This window comes from Tympanuchus pallidicinctus, unplaced genomic scaffold (assembly GCF_026119805.1).
Source record: "Tympanuchus pallidicinctus isolate F22 unplaced genomic scaffold, pur_lepc_1.0 scaffold40, whole genome shotgun sequence".
Classification (NCBI taxonomy): domain Eukaryota; kingdom Metazoa; phylum Chordata; class Aves; order Galliformes; family Phasianidae; genus Tympanuchus; species Tympanuchus pallidicinctus.
In genome coordinates, this window is record NW_026294759.1 from 452,060 (window position 1) to 469,497 (window position 17,438).

The 17,438-nt window shown below is 37.9% G+C and overlaps 1 protein-coding gene across 5 annotated transcripts in view; it reads right to left on the reverse strand.

The window, feature by feature from the left end:
* Positions 1-3,041: 3,041 nt before the first annotated feature.
* Positions 3,042-17,438, reverse strand: part of TULP3 (TUB like protein 3) — a 33,610-nt gene continuing 19,213 nt past the window's right edge. For 4 of the 5 annotated variants that reach the window (XM_052701679.1, XM_052701683.1, XM_052701681.1 and 1 more), the window contains 9 exons: positions 16,303-16,465; positions 14,068-14,244; positions 12,199-12,332; positions 10,078-10,275; positions 9,471-9,583; positions 9,010-9,124; positions 7,674-7,772; positions 5,241-5,412; positions 3,042-4,738 (listed from right to left, as the gene is read on the reverse strand). In XM_052701679.1, coding sequence (XP_052557639.1) covers positions 4,605-4,738; positions 5,241-5,412; positions 7,674-7,772; positions 9,010-9,124; positions 9,471-9,583; positions 10,078-10,275; positions 12,199-12,332; positions 14,068-14,244; positions 16,303-16,465 — 1,305 coding nt within the window. In that variant the 3' untranslated portion in view covers positions 3,042-4,604. The remainder of the gene's footprint in view (positions 4,739-5,240; positions 5,413-7,673; positions 7,773-9,009; positions 9,125-9,470; positions 9,584-10,077; positions 10,276-12,198; positions 12,333-14,067; positions 14,245-16,302; positions 16,466-17,438) is intronic. The other variant, XM_052701682.1, reaches the window with a different exon arrangement.

Genomic DNA, 17,438 nt, shown 5'->3' on the forward strand with positions numbered 1-17,438 from the left:
AAATCATTTGCCAACTCAAATATTCCCCTAACAATGCTACAAGAATAAAGTTACCATTGTAATAAAGAGCTAGTAATTTAAGGCATGTACAGGGCTTAAAGCCATTAAACCTACACAGAAGATGCTAATAAGATGGGAACAAAGTAAAATTAAGTAAGGACAGAGAAGGAGGAAGTGCTCAGAGCCTTTCCTACTGGACATAATTGAGGAGTGTACCCGTTTCCTCTCATACCTCGATTAGCCAGGGCTGTCCAGGGCCTATCTAGATGCTAACCCCTCTCCAGGGACTCCACTCTAGCATCAGATTAGAGAGGTTCTATCTTGACGCACATAAATAGTCCATTGCAGCTCAAACAGGCAGCTCATAGCAGCCAACCGGCTCATTTCCCAGCTTAGCAGGAGTCAGTACTCCCACAAATGAAGGAATTGTCTAAAAAGACTGTCTGCTTTTCATTACGTTAATAGATCTCAGGAGTGCTTTCTGTAAAATCCAAATAAGCCAAATTCAGTCTTCCGGACAGTTTACTTCAGTTCAGGTATAAGCTGAGACCAACTAATGTCTGTTCCTAAGTTTTCATCCTCAAGACCAGGAAAGCTGATATCTAAAAGGATTTTGCTCAAACTGTCATTCATGGTGTCCAAAATCAGACCCTCCATGAGCGATCGGTTTTCAGTAAAACTAGAGGCTGGTAGTTCAAGGGGCAACTGCTTACTAGATTTGTGAATAACAGATGGAGAGCTCATGATCCAGATCTATAAATATCTAAGGCGCGAGGGGCTGGACTCTTCAGTGGTCAGTGGAGACAGGACAAGGGGAAACGGCCAGAAACAGCAGCACAGGAAGTTCTGCACAAATGTGCACAAGAACTTCTTTACAGTGAGGTGATGGAGCACTGGAACAGGCTGCCCAGGGAGGTGGTGGAGTCTCCTTCTCTGGAGATGTTCAAGACCTGCCTGGATGCCTACCTGTGCGACCTGGTGTAGGGAACCTGCTTTGGCAGGGGGGTTGGACTCGATGATCTCTGGAGGTCCCTTCCAACCCCTACAATTCTGTGATTCTGTGATTCCACTTAATCATATATGGCAACTCACTCAAGGATAACTGAGGTGTTTTTTTGCTTATTTGTGGCTGCGTTTTTTTTATTTTTTTATTTTTTATTTTTGTTGCTGTTGTTGCTGACACTGAAGCAAATAACTTCGCTTAGGTCAGAGAGCAGAGGGAGCTGGATACCCTGACAAGACCAATTCCCCTCTCCTCTGCATTTCTTTTCCAAATGATTTTGATATCTAACTTTTAAAACAAAGTCACATTTCACAGTGAAGTACTATTATATTCCCCTTAATGAAGGGCTCTATTCAACGAAGCATAAAAGGTGAATCCTCTGTTTTCTTCATCATTTATTTTGATTTGTTGCAGATGGCGCAATGGCTTCTCTCCTTTGAAAATGTTAATTAAGAGATGATCACCCATTCCCATCCTCTAGAATATGTTCACTTGTTCATGTATTTTCAGTTTAAATATTTACAGAGCAGGTTACAGTTATAATAACATTTACCTTAATTGTTTTGGTGAAGTTAGCTTGCTTCTGAATTTGCTTTCAGCAAAGAATAATTCCACACAAAACATGCTACGACCAGAATTCAGCAGACCATGAAGTTCAAGAGATCAAGAGTTCAAAACTAACAGTGGTTACAGTAATCAGCTCTTGATTTGCAAACCAGGGGAACGGTTTTTCTTGCCTTCTTTAACAGGAGTAAGATACTAATTTCAGTGGTAACTGAGAGATTTACAGATATCAGAATGTAGAGCAGCACAGTAAGTATAAAGCAGATATTTTGCTGATAGTAACAAAAAATCACCATTTCAACTTTGTGTTCCCCCTAACCATCTTAGCTCTTGATTCAGAAATACACCGTACTGTACTTCAGTAGCAGAACAGGTTCAGATGGAGGATAGGAAAATGTATAACAAACCGTCTCAAAACCACTATCTTGAGACTGAGGTAAGCATTAAAAACATGAAACTAAGAAGTGCAAGCAGCTCAAAAAAATAATCAAATGAGAACCACAAACTATAGCAGAAACCTTGCTTTGGGAAAAAAAACAAAGACATTAATAGACAATAACCTTACATTTATTCCTAGGCTTCTAAGTGTATGAAGAAAACATCACAACAGAACAGAACTGAGAATAACAAAGGAAAAGGTGTATAAAAGAAGAGAGTAAGATACGAGCAGACAGGAAGAAACAGAGGAAGTAACTAGTACAGGAGGAACAAGTAACAGCCACAAGTGACAAAATTGTAGCAGAAAGAAAACAAAAAATCTTGTTTAGAATTATTGAGTTTTCCAATATATAAATTATTTATTTGCATTGAGATATAAAAATTATAAATACAATTGATGTAAAACAGTATCTGATAAAAAAGTACTTATGCAGTTAATCTGTCCACAGAAGTTGACCAAGCGTCTGAGACTTTGGCCCAGTGAAGATGATCTGACATCAACTTGAAGATCCACTGCTAATTAGCGTAATTGTCAAGCAATGCTACCATGACTTTTTGAGAACAGAGTAAAATCATCTTGAATTGGAAATCAGCATTCAACCTTCAACACCTTCAAGTCACATCAAACTAACACAGTGCAGTTTCTTTCATATTGTCCTAATCAGAAAAAAAATAATCAGATTACTATCAGACTTCTTAGTATTTCTGAATGAGTAAAAGTGAGGCAGAACCACCAGTCAAAGAACTCAGCCGAACATAACTTGAGAACACTGCCAGATCTTGTCTCTGGCCTGATGAGCAGGAAGTACATGAAGGCACCAAGGATATTCATGGTATCAGTTCTCTTCACTGACTGATGTGCTGATGAGATCTCTCTGAATACAATGGCTCTCCAGCTAACACAGAGTGGGTTTTTAAGATTGGGCTTCCAGCATTTTGTAGAGTTGGTCCTCCCAGCAACAGTTTATAATTTACAACTAAATACAAAGTTTACAAATGATTACTGTTATTTGTTGTTTTTTTGTTTGTTTGTTTGTTTTTCCTGGGCAATTAAACCCTGTTAAGTCATCTTCTGTTTCTATTTTGAAAGAGCAAGTGATAACTACCTGCAAAGACTCTGAAGACCAAAAACAGTAAGCCTGCTTCTTAGGAGCATGAAATAGAGCGCGTCTGCTGATAATAGTAACATGTAAAACTGAAGAAAGCTATTTCTTGTCTTAATGGAAGATACAGTTTTCCAGACTCATCGTGGATATGCATAGTAGCCATGGAAGTGGCAAGTTACTAGCTGTTCTGCTTTAGTGCACAGCAGATGTGTGCACTGAGGCTCGCATGTCAGCGTGTAGCGATTCACTGATAAATCAAAGCCGTATGAATCAATGTTGTAACCTATAGTCTCCAAATTGTACAATCTAGCATTTAAATGGGAACATGGGAAAGAAACATTATACAGCCCCGTGATACTTTTTTTTTTTTTTTTTTTAAACTCAACTGATGCCTTTGAAAACATCAGTAATCTCCTCTTGAGGCATCTTACTCTTACAGGCAGATTCAAATTATTTACATGAAACCTACAACTGTGTCCTAACTTGAGATAATCTCACATTGAACAAAAAAAATTGAAATGAGTTACATCTCGCTCGTTCCTAAAAATGTAGAAAATTTTACAAATAAAGGACAAGTTAAAAAGTATTTCTGATCACCATAAGGTCTAGATTCAGATGTTCAGTCCAAACAGTGCTTTTCAGGAGCAGTACAATATTACTTTCAGTCAAAGTCATGTTCCATCGTCTATTCAATCTTATATTTCACATAGTTCAAAATAAGAGATACGCCAATGGATATAATTTTGCCAAATTAAAAAGGAGTGATTCTTCATTTGCTAAAAAGTATATCAAGGGACATGGAGCAATTAGGATAATGAAAGGGAAATGGACTATCAGGTTTAACAGAGATTCATTCTGCAAAATAAGAGAAACATCTTTCATTAGAGCCAGCGTCTCAGTCCACTTCTGCGTTTGTTGACCACTACCTACAGTTGCATGTAGGCTTAACATGAATCCTTTTCCCTTTCACTGTTGTTAACAGGCTGCAAAATGCTGCACAGGGTAAGACAGAATATATGCCATAACTACTCTCCTTTTTTCTTAATTAATCTCACCAGAAACTCAAAGTAATATCAGTAGCATCATCTCCATGGGCATTGCTGAAGATTCAAGGTATGCGAACACTAAACCATTATTTTTCTAATTCTAGCTGCAATGGGTTCCAACTAGTGAAACAAATTCCTTTGCCTCCTCAAGCAGCAGCTGATGCAAAGATTCTGAAAGCAAAATCAATCCTGACAACAAAAACATCATCTGTGTTCCTTGCTCTTCCACAAAGTGTACAGAGACCACTCAGTCTTGAGATAGTCTCCTAAGATGGTCAACTGTTAAATACCAAAATGCTCTCAGGATTGCTGTTTACTTTCCAATAAGCTCACAAAAGTTTGTCTTCCAGTATCCTTCCACCCCCAATGTGCTTTTCATTACTTCACCTGGAATTCTAACAAGATACAGAGGCGGGAGTGAGTTCTATGTCTCAAGTCTGCTGTTTCTCATTCACAGGCCAATTTACTATCAAAGCTGGAGAGTCCAATAGCAAAAGCCTGAAGAGCACAGAGAGGATAGTTATAGTCCAGAGTGAAAACGTCTTCTGCTACACGACCAAATTGCATCACAATGTAGTCAGCTGGGGAGAAAAAAAAAAAAACAGAGACCAGCAATTTTTAGAGGTAAGCAAAGAAAATAAACAAAAAGAAGTTTAAAAGTGTCTATCAGTCCCAAACATACGCAGTTGGTGTATCCATCTTTCTCACCAAACTGGCTTTAAAATCTGTTGACTGTAGTGACTAGCATTCTACAGATTACCTTCCTTCTAAGAACCAAGGCTCAAACCACTCTCACACTGCATTGAAAGTGTGATGTTAACTCTTTCTTTCCCCTGCAAGAGACTTGCAGTTCCTCTCTCTCCTTTTCATGCTGCTATTGAAAGCAGCCTCTCTGCACTCACCCCAAAAAAGTCAGGTCTTTTGTAATTTTCTCGACAGAATTCTCCAGTAATTCTAAGCTAACTTCCTTCACCCAGTCTCCCTTCTCCAGGAATAGTGTTCTATTCCTCTGAAACCTCATGAAATATACTGTTTTTTTCCTGTTTAAATAACTCCCTCCTCCACTCTTCACCAGACTCTTACGGTCATTGTCGTGGACAATCTGGAAGTTCTTCACTGAGGCCTGAGTGACTCTCCCATGGAAATTCAAAACATAGGACTGAGTATCATCATTCCAGACTGGAGCCTTGTTGTGCAACTCAATGAGGTTCTCTAAATTTTTAGTTTGCCATTTTGACAGAAGACTCTCATTTTCCTATTTAGAAGAAATAAACATTTTATCAGATTAAGAATGACTCTGCTTTTGAGCACTGCCTCTCTCATATGTGCATTCTGTGACTTCAGCGTCATTTCCTACTAAATGAAATGCTGGCATTTAAACTCAGTCCTACTGAAAGTATCCTGCAAGTAACAAGAAAATACTGTCCAAGCACTCCTTTCTACTCTATAAACTATTACCATATCTCTACCCAAACAAGAAAAAAAGTGAGACAAAAAGCATGCATGTGGACAGAAAAGACAGCAATTCACACATCACAGATGACTGCCATCCTGCTAGCAGGAACCTCCTTTTTGGGATTTATATGGTTTCTGTTCATTTGTAAACCTTCTATTTTCAATATTCTAAACTTTGAAACAAAAGAAAATAATGTAAAATTAACTATGTAGTTAATGCATATGCCTCGTGGCTGTGTTGTGTGTCATGAGGTGTTTCTAAAGGCTGAAGGAGATGTAAGTACAATGTAAGTAGGTTAAATGTCATCCTACGTTGTCTAATAAAAGGTGCATGATATGAAAAACATACAGAGAAATAAAAGATGCAAAAAGGAGGCAAAATAGTACAGTAAGACTGAGAAAAAATTACTTACAAGGAACTGGAAACTGTAGTGAGACACAAGACGTGATTTTATTTTAAAAGCTATGCAACAAATAACATAAATGTAATAATATAAGCTAAAACTGACAAGAAAATGAATCCAAGAAGTTTAAGTTATTTAACAGGAAGGAAGTGATCAGAAAGCAGTATTTTCAGGCTGAAAAAGCACTGAAGTGCTTTAGTATTGCAAACAGATAAAAAATAGATTATTCTAAAAAATTCATTTTCCTTAAAGTAAAGCTTGTTCTGATTAAGATAATTATTTAATGCACTTATTATCATCTTCATTTTACTTTTATAAAGGTGCAAAAAGAACTTTAAAAATTGGAACAAACAAGTTGTGTTTAGATATTTGTTTTTGTTTTAATGTGCAGGCAATATTACTTAATCAGAGGCATCACACTACAGCAAAGGAAGACAAAAACAGTTAAACTTCTCAGCATTGTGGGATGGTCAACATGCCTGACAGATGAGATATCATCTAGAGACACCTTGACAGGTTCCAGAAGTGGGCCCAGGTGAACCTCATAAAGTTCAACAAATTTAAGTGCAAAGTCTTGCAACTGGATCATGGCAATTCCCACTATCCGCACTACTAATACAAACTGGGGAACAAAACAGTGGAGCAAAAAGGACTTGGGTACACTGGTGGATGGCAAGCTAGACATTAGCCAGTAATGTACCTTCAAAGCTCAGAAAGCCAAGCATATCTTGTGCTGCATCCAAAGAAGCATGGTCAGCAGAGCAAGGGAAGTGATCCTGCCCCTTTTTACTCTGAGCTGGTGATACCTTATTTGGAGTGCTACATTCGGATGTGAGGTCTTCAGTACAGGACAGACATGGGCCTGTTGGAGTGTGTTCAGAGGAAGAACACCTCCACTATGAGGACAGGCTGAAAGAGCTCAGGGGAGACCTGATAGCACTCTTTCAATATCTAAAAGGGGGCTATAAGAAAGAAGGGGTCTGTTTAGCAGGGTCTGTTATGACAGGACAAGGGAAATTGTCTCAAATTAAAAGGGGGGAAATTTAGACTGGATATATGGAAAATGTCTTTCACAGTGAGGGTAGTAAAACATTGGAACAGGTTGCCCAGAGGAGGTAGATGTCCCAGTCCTGGAGACAGTGAAGGTCACACTGGACCAGGCTCTGAGCAACCTGATTTAGATGAAGATGTCCCTTTTAATTACTGGGGAGTTGGACTAGACGACATTTAAGTGTCCCTTGGAACTCAAACGATTCTGTGATTATAAAACTTTGGAACAGCTTTATGTTTCAGCCTTGGCAACAGTCACTATGCTTGTTTGCTAACGAAGCAGTAGATATAAAGGGTGAGAAAAATACATTAAGGGCCTTTGATGAAAAGGGGTTGTACTTGCAACAGCAACAAGACAGAGTAGCCATTTGCAATAGCCAAGTAAGTAACATTTAGGCTGCCTAAAAGACAAATAAGAATACAAACAGGATTCAGAAACTTACAAGTGACGTAAAAGGCAAGAATAAATTAATCATCACCTTTGAGCAACATTGTTACTGCCCGTTAGACTCGGTAACAGCCACAGCCATGACCAACCACTCTCTATCAAGAATGATTGTCAGTAACACCCACACTTCCTTGAGAAAGTTTTAACTCCGTAACTCACATTTTGTGGCTGGACTGGAATTCGCTTATGATTCATATTCATTCCTGGAATGATCACAGACATTTTTCTGGGACCTTTGAATCCTAATACATTGGTTTCCTGAAATACAAGGAAAGACACTATTTTCAGGAATGGATATACTCCATCACGCAGAACGAAAAACAGCAAAGCTGAACTTGAATTCACATTTATGTTATTTTCAGAGATTTGCTGGCTATAACTGTGCTAGCTGGATATCACAAGAATGTTCCTAAAGAATGACTGGCATTTTTCTTTAGGTTCCGTTACTTGTGTTTATGAGTAGACATACTATTTTCTCTCATTTTTATTCTTTGATTAAGATTAATGATTAAGAATAGAACTAGAAGGCAAGGTAGTCATCATCCATTCAAGCCTCAATCTTAAAACAAATAGATTTTTCCAGAGTACTGCATGATTCTGCTCCATGTAGAGTTAAAACAGAAAGCAAAGGAAAGAAGTCTTTCTTGGTATTCTTAAACCACTTATTTAATAATGTCAACCAAAACCCAGTGGTCTGAAGTGATCTGTATCCATGTCAGCACTTTTCTAAGACAGAATCTTTTAGAATCGCTGAATTAAGTGATACAACTTCTCCTGATGTGCTAGTGCATTTTAACAGATGAAGAATAAAGCTCTTCAGAGTTGCAATCTCTCTTATTTCATTTTAAAAGATCTAGGAACATAATTGAGAACAAGAACACTGATTTTATTCATATATAATCTTCACAAAACTTCATATGAAAAGTACTGATATGTAAAAAGCTGACTTGATATATCTGCTACACTCATTTTAAAACCTTGCTCTGTACAGTTAGGTACTGTATACAAAGGAAAGATCTGCTGATATTTCTGTGAACAGGTTAGTACTGGAATTATCAAGTCCATTTTTTCCCCTACATGCCACTAAGATCAGTAGCCAAAAAAAAAATTAAAATCATGCTTCAGGCTAATGAACCTTTAAATTTCTGCTACTGTACCCATGATAAAAGATAAAAACTTCTACATGACTGAATTGGATTTTGTGAAGTATCTCAGATTTTCCTTAAACCTCAGGATTGGAGTCTAACAATTTTTGGTCAAGTAACAAGCTCGTTACAACATTAATTTGGGTCTGTCTCCCTCTGACATCAATGAAAAAAAAAAAATCAAACTCATAAGAAATTATATTTGAGGCTTCTGCCCTTTATCTTACCTGGTGGAAACCAGTTCTAAAGTTTAACGGAGGAGGCTGCAGGCAGCATCATTTTGGAGTCTTGTCTCCTTAGTAATCAGCCTACAAACTAGAAGGAGGCAAAAGGGAAGAGGCACTACTTACATAATAAATAGCTGCGAGTTCTTGTCGTGTATGAGCCTTTTCCACTTGACCCTGTGCCTTTATTGGGCTTACTCCATGGTCATAGACTGTAAATTTAGTTCCCATGAGGTTTGACCTAATGTCAGGTTATAGAAAGACAAACAAAAAGAAAGAGGCATCAGTAGAAATTTTTATTATCTTCCAAAAGCATGTGTGCATGACAGAAAAGTTAGGCATCTCCAGTCACCTAGTCTTTCTCCAGTCAACTCAGTAAGGAATTTCAGTAAAGAGCTCCTTGTAAAACTGGGCACATAACCTGTCCTGAAAAGCACTGAGCCAGAACTGCCAGAAGTGACAAACTGTTTCTCTCTGAATAGAGAGCAGATTGCTATCCATAACTCTAACTAAACAAATATGTAAATTCCATCTATCCCACTGCAGAATATGTAAATTTTTCTGCAGTTTTTATTGATTGTTCTTACCTGAGTTTTCCAATGAAACTCTCCCCTTCCCGGGACAAATCAGTTGGGTCAACTGATATGACGTAATTGGACGTTTTGCTCTTTTTTCGTTTTCTACCTGCAAGAAGAAACATCTGGAAATACAAAACTTTTATCAAGACTGGAGTTTTGAAAGAATGCAGAGGCACTGCTATCCAGACTGTTATTTCTCTATTTCCCATATCCATTCCCACTTTTGTTCTGAACTGTTATTACTGTGTTGCTGATTTTGACCTCTCACACAAGTATACAACCTGAAATCCTGTTCTTCCAATTAAATCATTCAGCATTCTAGATTAAAGGCAATTGTCTTTTCCAGTTGTTCCCTCTTTTCATCTGGAACAGCTCAGTCTCCCTGCTTTTCTTTAACCCTGACATTTTAAAACTTTTTAATTTCATCTTACTTTGTATTTTGGCTTCTAAGCTTGCAAACACTTTCCTTAGTGTCTTGACCAGATATAAGTTTCCCTCATCCTCATGTCTCTCCTCTGCTTCTGGTTTCTTATTGATTTATGCAGTGTTCTTCATTACACTAAAATGTTATGTCTAGGAATACAACAGCCAAGACACTGTACACTGCTTTCAATACCTTTCTGTTGTTATCCTTTTCCAGATGCATGTAATAAGTAGGGAAGAGGCCTCGGTCCATTCCCTTCTTATCTCTAGTGACTCGACACTTGACTGTAATACCACGGGGCGCAGGGCACAATGCAAATTCCTCCAAGTTCTCAACTTCTCCCAGATGTGCAACCGCCTGAGGGGATGGACTACAGGAAGCACCTATTTCCTACAGGAAAAACCTTCATATTAGAAAACCAACATCAGACCAGAGATTTCAGTATTCCCCACGAGAAGGAAGGTCTGCTGAAACAGATGTCCCAAGAACATATTTGAGAAAAGAAAGTTGAATGATAAAACGTCTGTGTTTCTCCGAAGAAAGTGGATAAGAACTTTTTTACTCTAGCTCTCCTAGGGAAGGAGAGAAAATAAAGCTGTTATCCAGAGTGAATTACTAGAAATGGGAAAACAGGTTGAGACACTGCAAACATTCTAAACAAAGAGCTTCTCTGCCTCCAGAATTTCAAACCCTGTGGTAAATAAGGCAGCATGATATGCCAGATGGATGCTGCAGTAAGACAGACTGGTGTTCTCTGGCTGAAAAAAATCACTAAGCTTATGCTGGTTCAAAAAAGCAGCAGAAATGGAGTAAGATGGCAGTGCTGGAGATACCTTTGAATAATATATACAGTTAGGATGCATGCTGTGGTCATCAAAGAAACTGGAATTCTAGCAGAAATATATCAGATATTAAAGTCATTTTTTTAGAGGAAGCTAGCTTAGCGACTGGTGTCAGCGCTAACAGCAGAGCCATGACATGGGGCTGGGACAGGCCTCACCATGCTGCTGGGCACGGCAGCGAGGAAAGCTCACTCAACCCAGAGTCCTGGGCCCTCGGATAGGAGGGAGGGAGCCCACTGCCCTGATTTGGGTGCTTCTCAGTCCCTTCCTTAAGAGAAGAGGAAAACATGGGCCAGCACCTCCCAAACTTCCATTTGTAGGATCCGAAGGAGTGGCACAGAGCTGCATTAGGGAAGGGTGAAGTTGGGTGTTTAGTTTGATTCTTCTCTGAGAGGATGCCTGGTCATGCAACAGGCTTCCCAGGGTAGTGGTCAAGGTGCCAAGCCGCTAGAATTCAGTGTTGTCCAATGACTGCTTGGACAATCAGACACAGGGTTTGAATTTTGGGTGGTTCTGTGGGGAGCCAGAACTTGGAATCTGTGATCCCTACAGGTCCCCTGCAACTCAACATGCTCTGTGAAACCTTGTAGACTGCAAAATTTGGAGTATTCCTCCTTCATCTTGGAGATGAATGAGTTTGCTTGTTTATCCCTATTAGCAGCTTCATATAGTATAAAATCTGAGTGAGTACACATACAGACTCACTTGAAATTCCCTCATGAGGAATTTCCAAGTCATCTCCAGCAACTGTCAACCACACCTCAGTTTTTTGATTTACTAGCAATTAGATCTCTTGTATTACTCACTGGCTAATGTAGCACAGTATACACACAGCCTTCTCACAAATACACTCAGTTGGGTCACTTGAATATTAGCATGGACTTCCAGGATCCAGGATCCCTGGAGTCTTTTATCCTCTCTATTCACTCCTTGTTCTCTTACGCTTGCTGTCTCGTGACTCAACTTGATCCTCTTCCCTTGTGTCCCTCTCTCTAGCACCTCATAGTAAGCTTTGTACAATCCCAGAATTTTCCCTACTCCATCCCAAAATTCTGTTCCCCCTTGCATCCCATCCCATGAAACCTATAATAGAGGTAGCAATCTCTCTTAATTTGTATGGTATTTCAGAGCTTCTCTGAATCATCTTAGCAGATTTTGAACCAGAGACAACGATCTAATCTTTCTTCTTTGAGCATCACAGGAGCACGTGATTCAGAGTGTTTCCCTGTTCACTGATTAGGTTACTTGGGTCAAGTTTCTTCACCCATCATTGTTCCTTTGATGACTACCAGGTCTTCCTATTAATTACATGTTCTTGTAAGTACATGTTAGGTAATCTGACAATACTGTCCTTTGACTTCAAGGATTAACGATAACTGCAAAATAGTATTTTAACACAGTGCTAACGGGGTTAGTAGTAAAATCAATAACATGCCCAATTCTCATCTGAAACTCATTTCAAAACACCTACTGCAAAGGATTTCTCGACAGTTGCAGAACGAAGCCTCTCAGATTCAGGATGTGGTGACTGAGATGCTGGTCTCTTTCTTACTTCTTCCTCTTCTTCTGTGTCCTCCTCATCAAAATTCAAACTGCCTGAAATTCCTGTCAGAACAGAGAATCAAGCAGATAACCTCTAAAACAAAGTGTCATGAGTATGTGGCATCACTAATTCACATATAATCTTTGTGTAACTATTATCAATTTTTTTTCAAATTGCTGATTTTCTTCTTGTCCTATATCATTTTCTGAGCATTGTAATTCTGATTATACTATGTATATAAAACTGACAGCAGTAGAAACATTTTACAGCTGTCAGATTGTGGCTGATAAAGCTTTCATTAATACATATTTTACCAAGCAATATGTTATATAATCAATGTGCTATCATGAATTAAATTTTTCTTATTTTTATATGCAAAAAACCAACAACCTCTCCATAGTTCAAGAACAAAAAAGGCAATCCATCTCTATAGTGGTAGGTAAAACCTACCCTGTAGGTTGAACTCTGTACAGTTTACATTCTTCATAATTTCCTCTTAGTGTTATTGAAGTAGATTATGACAATTCGTTAGTTAGAGCTTATTCTGTTTTATATCATCAGTACATCAGTAGCAATAACTTACCAAGTCTCAAATACTAATACCGATTTGATTGTCCCAAAATATATTTAATATTAATCACAGATTAATATTAATATTAATATTAAAATATTAAAATATTATTAATATTAATCACAGAGGTGATGTGGATAAATAAAATATCTGTATGTATCACTGTTTGGTGTTTCCTCTCTACACAGAGTTACGTTGTTTGGTTCTGTGATTCCACTCTTTAATTTTGCTGTAGAATGGAAAAGTACATAATGAACTATAGAAAATTAATAGGCTTAGTCTGCTATAGCCAAATTATTTTCTGTGAATCAATTTTACAATAATGTTCTAATATAGGGGGCACTGCTGGGAATTCTTTATCTCAGATAAAACAGAAAAACATCTTAACGATCTGTCTGTAAACTTCTCAAAGCATGCTTAAAAGAGGAAAGGTGTTAACCCTAGTACTCCAGGTCAATGTCATCATTCACAGTCAATGTTTTACCTTCACTAATTTCTGCTGAAGTTTCTGGATATTCTCTCCTGCTTCTTTCCCTAAATCTCCTGTGATGTTGCTATTCATATGTAAACAGCTGTGGGATGTGACAACTGAATAAAACTATTCCTACACATGGTTGTAATTATGAAGAATATTGGAAACATTCTGGGACACAAGCTCTTCTAATAAAATAAGCTGCTGTATTAAACACTACCAATTATTTTGTTTAGGCTATGTTCAACAAAATGCCTTGCTGCAGTACTGACAGCCATGTAAGTCACTCAGCAACGGAGATGGACGCTCCCATGGGAAAGTACTCTGTGGGATACAGCCTCTGACTCAAGAAGAACATCTCTCTTATTAGACTTCTCAACTGTTAAATTAAAGCATTAGTGGTTTAAGAGGGTTCTACTGTTATGAAAATATTCAAGTATCATATCCATATACATAATACCTGGAATTAAAATGCCCTGAATTTTAGCAAAATGTGAAACGCAGAGTTGTGTCACTAACTTATTTGAAAAGGTCAGATAATTTTACAGCACATTTGTATCCAGTTAATAACAGAAGAAGAAACTGCAAATCTGCATTTCTGCATAGTGTACAATCTACTAGTTGTGAATGAAAGCCCTACAAACACTTGTTTCATTGTTTCTTAATTTTCTAACTATTTTTAATGCTACAAAAAAAAAAAAGATTACAAGCAGAAGAATCCTAAAAAACACATCTGCCCATTATCAACACTTACCTCGTTTCTGTAAGATTTCTTGCAGATCTGCATTGCCTAACGTTTCTGTTAGAGCGTGTCCATTGTTTTCCTCATCTGCATTTTCTGCTGTTATGGAAGATCCAACAGAGAAAGTTTGGAGTTTGGTTCCTAAATCTTGCACTTCTGATTTCAAGAAAGAAACTGGTCCATCAATGCCTGCAAGCCAAAATGAAACAAACTGTAAAAGTTTCATTTTTACAGATAAAGATATATTCCAGAATGGTTGTTCTTTTCACCCGTTCTTACTTAAGCATGCTTTAAAGTATTAACATATTCTTGTTGAATTCAACTTTTGTCAAGCTAGGCCTTAGTGTGATACAGATCTCGTTACTTCCAACGCTACATACATCAGTTTCCCCTTTTATAAATATGGTGATTGCTTTTATTTTTTTTCCAATGGCTAGAGCAATTAAGATGTATGGTATTTGCCATGCAAGTTGTTATGTGTAATTTGGGCAATTATTTTTTTCTCTTGCTCCAACCTTCAAACTCATTGTTTACAAGTAATGATGTTAAATGAGTGTTCTAAGTAAACATCACCAATCAACTTGTTAAGAATATCCAAAGGCATAGGCCAAACAAAGAGTAAATTGATGCCTTCCTTAGTTTCAGTAGAAATGTAGAAATTATATTTCCAGGTTTAAACACGTAACACAGCATGCACTGCACTTTGTAATTGGGGGAGATCTCTTGATGTCATGGTCTGGCATAATATGAGGACTGCTCTGAAAGTGCAGCCCCCTATTTTATTATGTTGGCAAATGGCATCAAAGACAAACACTGGTGGTATTGCAGTAGAGAATAAACCTTCCCATTAATATTCCATTATCGTTGCACATGTTGCTGTGTGACAGCCTGACAAAATGGCATCTGACATGGAACTGCATTTGAAAAGTGAAGGTGTGGAACTGAATTTCTCTGTGTGGAAAAAATCATACTCATTGACGTTCATCAACATTTCCTAACTGTTTATGGAGTCTGAACAGTGGATGTTAGCACAGTGAGGTGACAGGTGGTGCATTTCAGCAGTGGTGACAGCAACAGTAGATTACCTCCACTGGTGCAAATGTTCATTTTATTTTTCAATTTTACAAGCACAGAATGCAGGCTCTTGCTCGTTGCAGGTCAAAATGCACAGCTAATGGGAGTGAGTATGCTGAAAAATAATGTTTTGTAGCTCAGAATTTGCTGTATTAAATAGCGTTATGGTGTTCTTCCTATTTGTTGTAACTTATATGGAAATAAATAGGTAACTAGGTAATAGGTTACCAACTAGGTAACTCTGGTTTGTTTGTTTATTCCAAATTTTACCCCACAAATTAACTTCCAATTAGTCTAAGAGTGGCAATACAACATTCTGCATTCGTATGCCTCTCAAAGCCTATTTGCTATTACTTTCTTGATAGGCTGACAGGATCTTAGCTATCATAAACTACTTCCTGACATTTCTGCTACAATCCAGGGGTTTAATTGTTACTCTTTTTTCCATCCTATGACATGCAAGTCTTTAAAGCTCTCACTAATGCATTTCTTTTCATTCTCAACAAAATGGCTGCTATTTTACTGTAATGTCTTCAGACCAGGGGAGGCTTTGGCTCCCTGATTATGTCATGTTTGTGCCTTTCTGGACCCCTATAACTTGCTTGTCATGTTTCTGTTGTCTCCCAGAAGGCCTTAGGAAAAAAAAGAAAAAAGAAGAAAAAAAAAGAGATAAAAAACAGCCAGAATCTGATCTGGTATTCACAAGCTCTTTGTTTTGATTATTTATGATTTAGTCATGCCCAATTTTGAAAAACAGCATACCATGATACCATGAAGAACAGTAAAGGCTGTCAACACAGGACTATCCTCTTTTCTTTGTCCTACTGCTTCAGGAAACTCTCTGACTTTTACTTAGGGATTTGCACCTCCCTACCAATACAGAAGTTCGTAACCCATTTCTACAGTTCTTTTTAACCTAACAAAAGGGAGAGACTACTCAAAAGCAGATGAAGATTCTCAGCTGTCACAAAATTGAAGATAAGATTTTTACTTGTTACACACTTCAATATTTCTCTGTCATATTATACAGCAGTTCTATTGCTGTACATAAGAAGATTTATGATCCGTCTACCTTATGGCTTGACCACTGTCACAGCAACACAGGTAACCACCTATGACATAAAATGCATGCAGTGGCATGCTGCCAGAACACTGTTACAATCAGGTACTTACCATGTAACACAACATTATTGTGGAAAGTGGTAGGAGTTTCTACTAAAGGAGTCTGTTCTTCACATCCTTTGGGCTTTGACCTGTGCAGCTTTGCCTCAGGATTTGGCTGCACCATCAGGGGTTCAAGACGTTTCTTCTTCTGCTTTTTCTCTAGAAGAGCTCTCTGTGAAATAAAAGAAAAAGCATGAAATAAGGATAAGTAATCAGAGAGCCAGCACCTCAGCCCCTGATGAGGATTTCCAATCAACCTAAATAATGTGCTCCTGTTATCACTCACAGAAATCTTGGGCAGAGATACTACAGTGTCTGGAGTGAGACGCTGCTTTTGGCTCTCCACTGATGTGAGACCTATCCTGAGACCATCAACAGATAATTTTAACTCCTTTTCTCCAGACAAAATTGCAGTAAACCTTAATATAAACAGCCAAATTCAGTAGTCACTTAGAATCCACTGTGAAACATTTTATAAAGTATATGTTATAACATGTAGCATTTTCTGCAAACTTTATTACTCCATTCATTATACTGAGGCTGACAGAGCAAACCAACCAGCTCACAAGGACTCTCCACTCCTTCCAATGTAGTTACAATTAAATTACTAAATTTTTTGTCTCCCAGGACAACTGCCCAAGCATGCAGAGAATGTATATTTTTTCCTCATTAGTTTGTACAGTAAAACTCAATTTGTACCAAAAAAAACTATCACCTAGATAGGTGTTAGAATAAAAGCTCCTGTCCTGTTGATTACATGGCAGTTAAGTTTTTCATAAGCTAATATAAGCATACCATTTCTAATCATCTTTCATCAGCGCTCACTCTGCCACTGCAGTTATAAATGCTGCCACAACATTTATAACAGCAGTAAAAGCAGTTCAAGATTTGCAAAGGACATGGCCTTTGTGACAAAGGCCACAAACTCACAAGAGGATACCACTCAGAAGAGACAGCTCCCAAAAACTAATGTTAAGAGATAAGACAGAGGAATAAAAGAAACAAAAAAATCAGTCATTAAAATAAGACTGATTTAGTAACACAAAAACTGATCAGCCTTACAAAATATTTGTATTTAATTCAGGATTGAAAGAAATTCAAGTGTTAGCGTTAAAAACAAAATATTTTTCCATCATCCATACACA